Source organism: Vulpes vulpes, chromosome 13, assembly GCF_048418805.1.
Source record: "Vulpes vulpes isolate BD-2025 chromosome 13, VulVul3, whole genome shotgun sequence".
NCBI classification, from domain to species: domain Eukaryota; kingdom Metazoa; phylum Chordata; class Mammalia; order Carnivora; family Canidae; genus Vulpes; species Vulpes vulpes.
The window spans coordinates 61,484,149-61,498,945 of NC_132792.1; the positions used below are offsets into that span (position 1 = coordinate 61,484,149).

Genomic DNA, 14,797 nt, shown 5'->3' on the forward strand with positions numbered 1-14,797 from the left:
CTTCTGTCCTTAGGGAACAGATAACAATCAAGTCACTGTGTTTATAATAACTGGGAGTATTTTATTTCAGCGTGTTTACACCATCAACCTGAAACACAGTTGTGCTGATTTGTTTCATTTTGCTTTTCATTATTAGAAATTACTGTTTTAAGATTTTGTTTTAAAATTATATATTTAAATGGTCCCAAATGCATATATATTCGCATTTCTAAGAAATCAAGCCTCTATCCCTATCCTCTCTCTCTACACCTTTCTATAGGTAACTTTAAAAAAAAAAACAGCTGTGTGTGTGTGTTTCACAGTATGACAGATTTTGCTCTTGTTATTTTGGTTTTAATATAAATAAATATGTATCTATATTTTCTTACACTTACTCAGATAAATGGTAGCGCACTTACAAACATATTTCCTCTTCTTGCCTTTTTCATTTAAAAATATGAGTTCTTAATGATGCTTCCTCTTCACAACAGATTTATAGGATTTTTACTTAATACTGGTCCTACATCTGTGTTTCCTTTCCTCATGCCAAAAATTCTGGTTCTGAAGTCTCTATAGAGACTCCTAACTCTGGGAAATGAACAAAGGGTAATGGAAGGGGAGGTGGGCAAGGGGATGGGATGACAGGGTGATGGGCACGGAGGGGGGCACTTGACGGGGTGAGCACTGTGTGTTATACTACATGTTGGCAAATCGAACTCCAATTAAAAATATACAAAAATTGGGGCAGCCTGAGTGGCTCAGCAGTTTAGCACTGTCTTCAGCCCAGGGCGCGATCCTGAAGACCCTGGATTGAGTCCCACATCAGGCTCCCTGCGTGGAACCTGTTTTTCCCTCTGCCTGTGTCTCTGCCTTTCTGTGTCTCTCATGAGTAAATAAATAAAATCTTAATATATATATATATATATATATATATATATATATATATATACACAAAAATTAAAAAAACAAAGTTGTGATTATCCAAAAAAATGAAGTTTCTAGAGAGGTATTGTTTCATTTTTACAGCTATATAATATTCTATTGTGTGGATGTACTATAATATATCCGGTATTTTTCTTTTAGTAAGCTGTTTTGCTATTAAAATATTTAATTTTGCTATTACAGTATCATGACAAGGTATAATCTCACGCATAGGTCTTTTCATATTTTTGCCAGTGTGTCTTTGGAATACAGTCAAGGAAACAGGATCATTTGATCAAAAAGTACAGCACATGAAGTTTTTTAAATGTTGAAAATTTTTCCTCCATTGTGTTTATACTATTTTGCATTCTCACCAGCAATGTCTGAAAGTGCCTGTTTCCTCACGGTCTCACCAACAAGGTATTTTAATTAACTTGGGAATTTTTAAAAATCTGATAGGTAAGCAGTAGTGTTTACTTTTGATTTCTCCTATTCTGAATGAAGCCTAGTATCTTTTCATATGATTAAGAAACATTTTCATGTTTTTTCTGTGAGGAATTTATATGGTTCATTTTTAGTGGAATTTAGGCCTTTTATCCTCTGTTCTATTAAGCTTAATTTAGCTTTACCTGTGATGTAAACTGCAAATATTTTTCCTTGATTGTCATTTTTCACATCTCATTTTTGAGAGATAGGTTTTTAAGACAAAACATGAACAATAATCATACTAGTAGTCTCCCTTAATATTAAGACTATTGCTTGTTACAGATCAAACGTATGACCAACACAAGATATTAAGCAGTTTTATGGATTTTCCTCTACTGCCAAAAATATATGATACACATGCAGGTGGTCACATGTGGGTGGGCAAGAGATTCTGTAACACAGAAACAAGACAAAGGATCATAAGAATGTAAGTATGCCCTAAATCCCAAAACCATTCTCCAAATAACTATACACATGCCAGCACATACACATATTCACACATACACACACACACACATACACACATACACACACACGTGCGGAATGCAATCCAGATTTGTTTGCTTGGGGAGAAATGAATAGAAATGGAAAGTCAATAACAAAACAAATCTGTGTAGTGAAAAAATATCTTATCTTTAAAGGAGTTAAGTTTTTAGTCCTTCCGTTGGTATGCTTAGTGAAGGCAATCACCAGGTGGCTAGAAAGCCCATAGCATATTATGTCTGTACCAGATTTCAATGTTACTTGTATCATATAAGCAGTCTGAAATAATAAAAAATAGTCTCTCTTGGAGCTTCTTACTTCTTAGTGAGGCAACATAATATAGTATTTAAGAAAAAAGGGTTTTGGAGTTAAATTCATACTCAAACCTGAATTATACAGTATTTTATCTGTATCTGTAAAATTACACAGGTTACCAAACTCCATGGGTTTCAACTGTATTATGTGTAGAAATGATATAAGAACTTTCTCATAGGGCTTTTGTGAATGTTAATAAGAAAATGTACTTAAGGGACACCTGGGTAGCTCAGCGGTTGAGCATCTGCCTTCATCTCAGGGCGTGATCTCGGAGTCCTGGGATCGAGTCCCATATCAGGCTCCTTGCATGGAGCCTGCTTCTCCTATCTCTGCTTCTGTGTTTCTCATGAATAAGTAAATAAAATCTTAAAAAAAAAGAACATGTACTTAAGGCACCTGACATAGTACCTGTTATATACTATATGCTTAATAAATATTATCCATTATTATGCACCTAGTTAGTCTTTTGGATGGTCTCATGTATACTTAACTTACATGTTGAAACATTATTTGAGAACATGAACACTACCCTGTCTATCTCCCTTCCTAGATTTCTATCATACTAGAATTAGAGTTCTTAATATAATAAAATAACTCAAGGAGAATGTCTTGATAGTAAGAAGTATGGTAAAAGGCCACAAAACTGGATTAGAGAAATGGAACATATTTACTTCCAGCTATTACACAATTATTTCCCAAAAGCTTTGTGCAGACTTAGTAGGCACTGTGAACAAAGAATTTCTAATAAAGATAGTAATTATTAATTACTATTATATTAATAATATAATTATTAATTAGTAATTATTAAGTGATTATTCTGCACCAGGCACCTGTAATAGGAACTACACTGGCATAATCCACTGAAGAGACTATGAGTATAGACTTTGGAGTATAAACTAACTGGATTTGATTTCCAGTTCTTCCATTTACTGTGGGATGAAGGGGGAACTTATAAAACCCTAAGAGCTCTGATTTTTTTCATCTATTAGTCTGATAACTAACAGTAACTATATCATATACATGACATAATTCAGAACATGGTCTGTGAGGTTAATGTGCCTGAGTCTGTGTCCCACCTCTATTTTCAGTAATATAACCTCTGGTAAGTTTGTTAACCTCTCTGCATCCCAATTTTGTCATTTGTCAAATGGGAATAATAGTATCTAATTTCATAGGATATTAGTAAATATTTAAGATACTGCAGGTATATAATTTAGAACACTGCCTGGCATGCAGTAAGTTCTTAACAAATATATTTTTTTCATTAGGATAAAATGGTATAATCTATAAGAAATGTTTATCCCAAAGTCTAGAATATAGTATGCACTAAATAGTTCATTATTATTACATCCATTATTATTATTATTATACCTATTTAAAAATTCAAGGCCTAGAAACTCAAGCTGTCATTCAATAGTTAACAAAGTTAGTGAAATGAGATGTCTAAATGATGATTTGTCTAAAAGATATGCAAACTGTCTATAATGCTAAATACTCTAAAATGTATCTTTTACTTACACCAGAACACCAGGGAGCTCTGTCCTATACTTCACTATTTAGACTTCTGTGGAATTGTTCCAACCAACCTTAGCTTTTGGGTTATGATATCTGCCTAGGTCAGCAGACATTATTCAAGGAACTCCTATGAAACTAATGATTTTATTTATTGTAAGAGTACATTGTTTTAAATTATAGTAAAACAAATGTACTATCTCAAAGCATTTTTAAGTATACAATTCAGTAATGTTAAGTACATTCATGATGCTGTGCAAACCAGTGTTGAGAGGACCTCTTTCATCTTGTGAAACTGAAGCCCTACACCCATTAAAAAACTCCCATGTCCCACTCCTCCCAGTTCCTGGCAACTACCATTTTATTTTCTGTTTCTATTATTCTATTTTATATAACTCCTATAACTGGAATTAGATAGTCTATATCTCTCTGTGACTTTTTTTCATTTTGTATAATGTCCTCAAGGTTCATCCATGTTCTAGCACCTGGCAAGACTTCCTTCCTGTTAAGATTGAATAATACTCCATCACATGTATACATCACATTTTGTTTATCTATTCATCCATCAGTGGACTCTTGGTTGCTTTTACCTTTTCACTATTGTGAATAAGGCTAAAATATGTGCAAATAACTCTCAGAGATCCTGCTTTCAATTCTTTTGGATATATACCTAGAAATAGGACTGCTGGATCATCTGGTAATTTTATCTTTAATGTTTTTAGGAACTGCAAATGTTCCGATTTCTCTACATCCTCACAAATGCTTATTATTTTCTGGGGGTTTTCTGATAGTAGTCATCCTAAGGGTTTGAGATGGTATCTCATGGTGGTTTTGATTTACATATCTCCAATGATGAGTGATATGGGGATTTTTTCATATGCTTGCTGGCCATTTGTACATCATCTTTGGAGAAATGTCTATTGAAGTTTTTTTTTTTTGAAATCAGGTAAATTGTTTTATTGTTGAATTGCAGGAGCTCTTTATATATTTTGGATATCAGTCTCTTATAATATATATATGATTTGCAAATATTCCTCATAATCTAGAAGTTATTTTTGTACTCTGTTGATAGCCTTTGGTGAACATAGCATAAATAAAGCATAAATAGTTTTAAGGATATTATTGATACATTATATGTATCTACTTCATGAAGATAAATGGGGGATAGTTTTCTTAAGATTCAGTAGGAAGAATAGTTAGTTTTCCTGTGAACAGGTTTGCTATGATGCTGTCAGTAATGATGATACCACGTGACAAAAAGTTCAACTGTAGCTCAACTAGAATGATGATATTGAGCCTCAAACTGCATTTTGTGCAGGGGACTCATATAATTCCTATGCTCTGTTATCTTTGACTTTCCCAAACAATCCTTTTATATGTTTTATATTTTAGATATTTTAGCCATCTGCCTAAAATTATTTTTGAGTGGGAGAGCAACTGATGTTATTTTCAATAGTTACTAAATCCACAACATTTCACAGAGAAGGAAACTAAAGCTCAGCATCTATAAATAACTTTCTGAAGTCCACATAATTAGTAAATGGCAGGAGCCAAGGTTCAATCCAAGGTTTACTCTGTGGATTTTTCCAAAATATCAGGCAGTTTCTTTAAGCAGTGAGCAAAAATTTCCATACTATGAGACAAGAAGTGTCATTTGTGATGTGGTTGCTACATCTTCTCTAAGAACTCAGAGGAGTTGAGATCACTTTCTGCAAGAGTGAACAGGGGAGGTTAGAGCTTGAAAAATGGAAAAGTTAGAGAGAGGTGAGGGGATGACAATGAGCAAAAATGTGGAAAAAAAAAACAAAAAAAAATATGACTTAGAAGTACTGTGGTCTAGCTTCCTTACACTATTCCTTGTTGAACACAAAACAGACTCTGAATAGAGAAAAAGAAGGAAGCAAAGCATAAAATATAGATTTGAGTGACAAAATGGAGACTGTTTATTCTAGTGTTAGAAATCTGGACTTAATTTGGTAAGGAGCAGGGGAGTCATGGAAAGTTTTTAGCAGGATTCTCTAAGTCTCCCTAGAACCAGAGGCTATATCAAGTGATATATTCCTAGGGTCTCTCAAGTGAACCTGGAAGAGAGTAAAGGAAGCAGAAGACAGGGGAAGAAAATAGGCAAATATATGGGTTCGGGAAAAGTCTCCTCACAGACTGACGTCAGAAGGAGCCCTGGAATGTAAATGACAGGTGACAAAATTATTTTGTCTTATTTCAGTAGGTAGGTAGGCCGAAGGCCACCCCAGGCATCCCTGGGCAGGACAGGGATCCCTGAAGCAGTCCTCAGGAAGAGAGTGAGCCCATAAGCACCCAACCCCGACCACACTTGAAGAAGTGGCCACACTGCTCCAGCGAACAGAAGCTGAGCAGTAACCGGCCATGTCTACTATATGGCACTTTGAAGGATGAATTGGAATGCTAGCGGTCCCAAGAATTAGATACAGATATGAAAGGTCATACTATCTGAACCTGAATAGTGGTTGAGAGGCAAAAATGATAAGCTTCTTCAGAGTGTCTGCCTCCTAACCCCCAAGCCTGTGAATATGTTCCATTAAATGACAAAAAGGACTTAGCATGATTAAGGTTAAAAATGTTAAGATTCAATTATACAGATTAGCCAGGTGGCCCCAACCTAATCACATGATGCCATACAAAGTGGAAAGCTTTTCCTGGCCACAGGTAGCGAGAGAGGAGATACTGCTGGTTTTGAAGACACAGAAAAAAGGCCATGCACCGAGAAATAGGGCAGCCTCTAAGAGCTAGACAAGGCAAGGAAAGAGATTTCCCCTAGAACTTTAGGAAGGAATGCAACCCTATAATACCTTGATTTAAGTCCAGGGAGAGTCATGTTGAACTTCTAAACTATAAAACCCTAAGACAATAAGTTGGCATTATTTTAATTTGTTACAGCAGCAAAAGAAAACCAATACAGTGGTTAAGGAGAGAGGAAGGGCAATGAATAAGAAACAGAATTCCCACAACTAAAAATAAAAGTCTTAAAACTAACATTAGCCTCTGTTTTATTTTGTTTCCATTTTAAGTAAAATTAATCATTCTTACTACCTTTATCAGGATTCATAAACTTTAAAAACCACAAGGAAAAAATTATTTCAAAAAATTACAATTGAATATAATTGGAATAGGATAGTAAATAATTAGTACTTTATAGAGGATAAGAAAAATGATCTTCAGCGAACCCCCAAAATTGTTAATGGAAGATTAAAAGGAAAAAACTTAATTGATTTTTATTATTACATTAAAAACACAGGTTTCAGGTAACACAAGTTGTAAATCATTGTTTAGTTGTTGTTGTTTGTTGTTTTTTGGATATGTCTGAGATTCACATTTTCTTACCAAGAAAAATGCAGGACTGTGAGCTTCATGGTCAGCAGAGAGCGCCATAAGGCCAACTCTCTCCTCCACCAAGGCTGCTTTCCAGGAAGGCAAAGAATAGTGGCTATGGCTCTGGCAGCCTGTGTTTGCCTCTTATTATCTGGTACTCTTAAAAAATTTAATATAGGAATGGGAACAATTTCTTTGCACTGTCATAACTATTTTTTAAATAAGAGTTTATTTATGACAATTGTTGACATCTCAATAAAAATTAAAAATAATAAATGTGCAATAATTTCAGCAATTTCCATGAAGTCTTCAAAAATAGGAATGTCAGGTAAGTAAATGAAAATTAGCAATGTCTGCAGTTTAATTAAAGAGAAACTCCTCTCAGCAAGTACTTGGAAGAAAGAGGGTTTTGGGGGAAGGATGTGTCCTGAGGATGATACTAACCAAGTATCATGGCATCCAGTGAGGGTGAGGGTAAAATCTATTTTCAGTTCAAAGAACAATTAGCTCAATATTCTTTAGCTCACCAAGATGGTGTAGACACTAACCCCACTGCTAGTTAGCACCCAGAAGAAAGAATAGGGCCAAGTAGAATCACACAAGCTAATTTATGATTAGGGCAGTCAGGGCTTTGCAGAATAAATTGGAAGGAACAACTGAACCTAGAAATAGAGATGATGAGGCCTTGTACATAAAGTGAACACAGAATATAAATGCAGGAGCAGCAATTATGAAATTTCTGCAAGTTGTAAGGAAGGTCATGGTGTAAGAAGGAGGCCAGCTGGGGAAAAGACAATGATGGACACACAGAGGACGAAGACTAGAAAAGCAGGACAAAGCCAAAAGACTACATCTGCTACTTGTTCTAGTTGCTATTGTTTGTAGCCAAGATCTAGTCAAGATCTAGTTTTGCACATAGTACCGATATAAATTAATTTTTAAGTATTATTATGGCTTATTTTATGCTTAAAAGTATATTGATAAATTTTACTTAATACAGAAATGTATTTTTATGGTACAAAATTCAAAAGGTATAATCCTATTTGGAATAGAAGAATACTAACCTTATTGTTTTTGTAGAAATAATACAATTATTATATTATAGTTTATTTTAAAATGTAATGATTTATAGAATCCCATTTTTTCTTGTACAATACTTTCTATCATTTTCTTTCTATGTATCTAGCCACTAAGCCAATTGTAATATGTCTTCTGTTTAGAGAGATATTTGCGTCAACATTCACAATATTAATGGCTATTTCAAGGTGCTTTGCCCTTTTCCAACTACATATCTGATGTCAGATTTTTAGCGGGGGGTGAAATAACACATTAAGTACAGAAGTAGTTTCAAAAATTCAGAAGTTTCCAATTAAGCCAGACATTAAATAGACTCTCAGAAATGTAAATAATGTAATGTTCTCACAAATACCTTGTTTTGGCAAATAAAGTATTTTCATTAAAAAAACATGTTATCTATAATATAATGGTTTTATCACTGCTATTTTTTAGGTGAAAAACGTATACAGTTTTTAGAAGTCTTAATTTCTTACATGGTAAATATAGAAGATATAATCTACACAAACCAAAGCCTCTGTCATAGGAGTATAAGGGGTCCTTGAGACAATCAACCAATCAATCAATCAATACCGAGAACTTCTATCCCAATGACTCCTAAGTATATAACTAAATTCTCATGAGTAGCTGCTCATATAAATATGCTTAATAGACAACTCAAAATAAGCAAGCCAAAAGACAACATTTAATGTTACTGTAATCTGCCTAATTTGCTTTCACTCCAGTTTTTCCAATTTTGATAAATGGCACTACAGTTTACCTAGCTGCTCATCTCCCAAACCTGGGAATCATCATTGACTGACTTCTACAACTTCCCAAATTGGATACATTTAACAAGTTCTACTGACACTACTGTTAAAATATATTCCTAATTCTATCACTTTTCACCACTTCACAACTATCACCCTGGTGAAGTAACCATCATATTCTCTTTGCATCTTGAAAATTAAAAACAAAACAATACAAAAACTTACTGACTTAGGTTTCCAAAGGATAGCTATAGAAAAGTACAAGTGTCTTCCATAACATCATCTTCATCATCATATATAGAAAAAAATACTTTACATAATATTATTAGTTTTCCTTTTTTTTTTTGTACAGTGATTCAGTGATTACAGTGATTCCGTTTTCTCTAACCAAATTCTAAAACTCTTGACTCCAGAGAGTAGGTGATATATACATATATATACTTCATGCAATAGCTTTCATAAAAAAAACCAAAGCATATAACTGAAAGTTTTAAGAAGTTAGCACCAAATCAATCAGATTCGAACACTCTGTGTATCAGAAAGTCTTTCATTTAGACAATGAATTAAAATGTCAATTCTACATTTTCTTTTCAACTTACCTTATCAAGTTCATCTGAAAGTGCAATACCTGGGATTCAAAAGAGATGTATAAAAAAGTTTTAGAAAAAGTCTTTAATAATACAACGTCAGAAACAAAAACAAAAGTTCTATTTGTAAAACTAGTATGTTTTCCATTTTGCTTTTGCCTTTTATTAGTGCTTCAAAATAATGTGGTACATCCTTTCTACTAACAACACAAATAAGGAAGTTAAGCCAACTATAACAGCATGAACTGCTGAAACAACGTAAATGTGCAACAGAAACAAAACAAGTACCATACTGCTGGTAGATTGTTAAATGAAGAACAAATATTCAAAGACAAATGTAAAGATGTTGTCATTATGTTATAATGATGATCAAATAAGGCTTAGCCTGTTATAATTTTGTTCCTTCTTAAGAACTGATTTAGACTCCTAGAGGGATAGAATATTATAGCAGAATAGTGGCTGGAGATCATTTAATTCCCTTGTTCTACAGATGAAAACACATACTATAGAGCTTAAAGAATTTGCCCCATATTCTCTTCGGTTGACAGCTTTTTGAGCCTATGGATAAATGATTCCTCCTCACAAGTTCACCTTCAAACGATCTATACATTTCTCATTGTATATTAGTCGAGTTTCTGTCTTTACTACTCCTCTAAAATTGGTCTACGTTAGCAAAGTGAAAAGTTTTAGTCCTTAATTTATTTATCTGTGGTGACGCTCTTTTAACCTCATTCCTCCTCCTTGAAATGCTGTGCTCCCTTTCATTCTCTTTGTCTTCTTCACGGGAATCCTCTTCTTTGGGGGCAGGGAGTCCTTCCCTGAAATGTCTAGTGTTCTTTGCTGAGCTGTCTTTTCTTTTCACTAATACACTCTCATGATAATCTAATTCATACCAATGACATTTTTATTTCTCTATGCGGTGATGAACAACGAATCTTTATCACCAGCATAGACCTTCTTTCTGAGCTAGTTGCTGAATCCCTGTGGGCATTTCAGTCTGGATATTCAGGTTAAAGATAAAACCCTCCCAAAGCCTTACTTCTCCTTTTTTTGAACAATGGTGTGCCTATGGTGGCATGTACTGTGGCCAGGCACTGAAGCAGGCTCAGTTAACCCTCAGGTTTGGGGCATAGAGTAAAGGGAAGCTGGCATCAAACCCCAGTGTGGGATAGGCCAAGAGACAAGGAAAGTTCTAAGGTTTGAAGTCAAAGGAAATACAGAGGAAATAAAAACAGATTGAAGCCAAGTTCAGCAGGCTATAAATAAAGCCCAAGAAAGAATGGGCTGGATTAGAAAAAAGAACCTGAAAACAGTAGCAAGAAAATAAGTCTGAGTAAAAAAATCCCCTAACCTGATCAGGTACAGAATGTCTGTACAGAATGTTTGTACTTTGTGGGCTGCTATATATTATTTTTGCTCTCCACTGACCTAATAAATCAAATATACACAAAGTAGAAAAAGATGCCCTACTTCATCTTGGTAAATGGCACGACAACTCCCCTTGTAGATAAAACTAAAACAGGTGTATTTGAGACACATTATTCATCGCAATACTCTATGAAATTCTTTTTTGGTAAAAGTTATTGATAACTGAGAATTTTTATGTGTCACTATTCTAAAAGAGAATCTAGCTACCATACCACTATTGGGATTTGGGGAAACCTAACAATTATTCAAGGACTTGCTTTATTATAAAGACAGCTTCTTCTTTTTTTTTTAATGACTTTATTTATTCATGAGAGGCACAGACAGAAAGGCAGAGATACAGGAAGAGGGAGGAGAAGCAGGCTCCATGCAAAGAACCCAATGCAAGACTCGATCCTGGGACTCCAGGATCATGCCCTGAGCCTAAGGCAGACGCTCAACCGCTGAGCCACCCGGGCATCCCAAGACAGCTTCTTCAAACAATTCAAGGAGAGAAGACTTCATAAAGGAGCAGCATTGCAGCTGGTGTGTATGGTGAACTCAGATACAGAGTGTGGGAGCATCCGTAGACAGATGAGGGAACCCAAAGCTCTGGGCAATTATAAACATTTCTAAAGGCCTGATATAAGTCACACATTTGTGAATGTTTGGGTTTAAATATATATACAAATATGAATGTCACTTAGAATGATTCTGATTTCAAGCTAATGTAGGAATTTTAGAGTATCAAGCAGTTTGTGTCACAGTCTACAGAAGATTTAAAATACATTACTCTAGTTTATAGAAGCCAAATATACATTTTAAATGCTTGTATTTACATTTATTATACTATGAAAAAAGTGTTCCTTTCCAATGAGTTCAATATTAAAATTGAATATATTGTTTTAAAATAAATATTTAAAAGACTTAATCTATTTTTTAAAAAAAAAAGAGAGAGAAAAGATATATAAAACAAAACTCTCTCATCCACAGTCATAAAACTTAGATTTTTAGAATTAAATAATCCATGATTCAACTGACTGGGATTTTTGAAACGCTCTTGATTTTTTTCAACTTTCTGCATGAATGCCCTTGGCCCTGCAATGAGTTTTCTCCTTCAATTGTGAGAAAGCTATCAGTTGATCCTTAAATTTTTTACCCCTCATATTACTTATGAATAATCTATTCATAATAATGGTAATGCTTCACCCATGTAGAATGTAGCCAAGAGCTAGCAAGTAAGTCAAAAGGCTTTTGAATGGTCAGAATACATGGTACACAGTACTTGTTTATCACTTATGAGCTAGCTCCTTGCATCCTCTATTCACTGTCCATTACTCTTCACTTTAGCGTGTATCAAGAGCTTTTCTGCAAGACAAAAATATCTGCCAGTTGAAACTGGAGATAAAGAGAAGGTTGTTATGAAGAGATATTAAAGTACAATGAAGTGAAGTGACAGGTCCCAGAATACAATTCAAACTAACTAAACAGGAAACTTCACTTGGGAAAGGAATTTCTAATTGTTCCGGGTGCTTGGTCTTACATATTTTGCTCAAATACCTATTATTATATTTTCCTAACATTTATGTATTCTGATGATTTTGCCTAAGAAATTATCTAAACAAATCTCCACTCTATCATATATATATATATATATATATATATATATATATATATATATATATATATATCCTGTAGTATTTATATCAAATTACCTAGGATATTTTTCACTTTTTATTATTTCATTTTTAATCAAAGCTTAAATTGGCTGGGACACCTAAGTGAGTCAGTTAGTTAAGCATCTGCCCTCAGCTCAGGTCATAATCCCAAGGTCCTGGGATCATACCAAGTTGAGCTCCCCGCTCAGTGGGGAGTCTGCTTCTCCCTCTGCCTCTCCAACTTGTGCTTGTGCTCTCTCTCTCTCTTAAATAAATATAGAAAATCTTTAAAAAAAAAAAAAAGCTTAAACTGATTAAAAGCAGTTGAAAGAATGTTAAAGAAATGCTCCTTTACAGAAGCATGAAGCCCTAATGAGAACAGGATTTTTCTCCTAGTGCCTAGCAGAGCATTCACGGCTATTTCCTGAGAGCATTCACGGCTATTTCACATTTTTACAATTTTTGGCCATTTCATTAACTCTTAAGAGCCATAATACCTTATATGATAAGATTATATATTTTTTAAGTTTATAGAAGGTGAGAAGAAGGGAGGAACAGAAAATAAAATACCTTGGAAAAGATGCCAGAAGAAATATAGTGGGTTGCTACAATATGGTAAGGAAAGAAGGCTCAGAGTTTAACTTGTGGGACTCTTGATGCATACTGGCATACTTCATCTTCCTGAAAGTCAAACTGAAACCTTAAAGGAAACATTGCCCTATCAGAGTAGCCAAAGAGGCTTGGCTTAGGGTAGCAATGGTGTCCAACTTATAGAAGAAAGCTGCCTCTAAGAAACTGGGGAAAATTAGTGCCTTCAGAAACTAAGCTTCTCTTCTAGATAAAGAGGCAAGTCATGCATGTCAGAGGTGGCTTCATGATTCTGCTGTAGCGCAAGCCTATCTGGATGGATTCCATTTGTGTCCTTCAGCTTATGGGCATTTCCATTTATTCCAATCTCCAAAGAGGCCTCAGCGGTATCAGAAATTTATGCCAAAATACAGTTCTCACATTCCCAAATTTGAGTTGTGCTCCATCAAGAAAACAAGAGCTATCTGATTCACCAAGATGTGCATCTTCCCATGTATCAGCTTAGCCCTAGAGTTCAAATTCAGTTGTAGCTACAAGAAATGGAATTAGAAGCTTTTCAAAAGTTTTTACAGCTTAAGTCAGTGTAATTAATTTCATGAGAGTAGGTCAGAAAATTCATATGGTATGAAATGGAACTAGTTATTTCTCCAAAATTTGTTTTCCTATGGAAAAAATCCCAAACTGGCCCAAACTGGCTTATGACAACCTATTCTGCACATTTCTTCTCAAATCCTCATTCACTAATGTCACATTGGTAGTCTGAAATTAGCCATGTTGGGAGTATTTATACAATGGAAATTGGCAAATGCTACAAATTAAGGATTATTTTTAGAGTTAGTGTCCCAGAACACTACTGAGTATAATGCATAGTGTTAAAGCAAATACCTATGGAAGTATCACACATATCAACAAAATGAACATTACTGATACTTCAGATGTAGCCCTGACCATTTGCCAATTAAAATATTTTTTAGTTAGATTGGTGACTGCCTTCACAGCAAAGAGAATTCCTGCCACAAAATGAGGGATTCTATCTTCAATTTGGTTACCAAGGGAAAAAGTTGGAAAATTTTTCTGTAAGGAGCTAAATAGTACATGCTTTAGGATTTTCAAGTCACATATGGTCTATGTTATATCCATATATTTCTTCTTCTTTTTTTAAACAACCTTTAAAAATTTAAGAAACATGCTTAGCTTCTGGGCCACAAAGACAGACCACAGGCTAGATTTGGCTCCCTGGTCAGAGTTTGCAGAATCTTATTCTAGAACCCCATAACAATTTTTATACTTTACTTATTGGCTATTTCAGTCTTTGATGGACACTTCCAAACCTAAGGATTTTCATCAGGCCCCTACCCATCTCTTCGATGTAAAGGATGTGCTCACTATTAAAGAACTTCAACTTGTAATATCCTGAAAATTTTGAAACTATCCATTGAAACTCGCTAGATGTTCCGATTTATCCTCCCTGAAACAAGCCATTTATACTGTTTTCTCTAATCTCAGAGGATGACATGTTCTTTCTCGCAGGAAGAGCAAACTCCACACCTATTTCTTGACTCCATCCGCATCTACCTTCTCTGGTGTTTGATCCGCATCTATTACCTTCCTCCTCTATTCTGACTCTGCTAGTTCTTTCTTTTGGTTTCCTCTGATCACCTAAAACCCATTACATATGTACACAAATGCCTAT

General features: G+C 34.7%; 1 protein-coding gene across 4 annotated transcripts in view; it reads right to left on the reverse strand.

Annotated features, from left to right (window-relative positions):
* C13H8orf34 (chromosome 13 C8orf34 homolog) overlaps positions 1 to 14,797 on the reverse strand; it is a 395,548-nt gene that overhangs the window by 280,002 nt on the left and 100,749 nt on the right. For all 4 annotated transcript variants that reach the window (XM_026012287.2, XM_072734592.1, XM_026012273.2 and 1 more), the window contains exon 5: positions 9,467 to 9,495. In XM_026012287.2, coding sequence (XP_025868072.1) covers positions 9,467 to 9,495 — 29 coding nt within the window. The remainder of the gene's footprint in view (positions 1 to 9,466; positions 9,496 to 14,797) is intronic.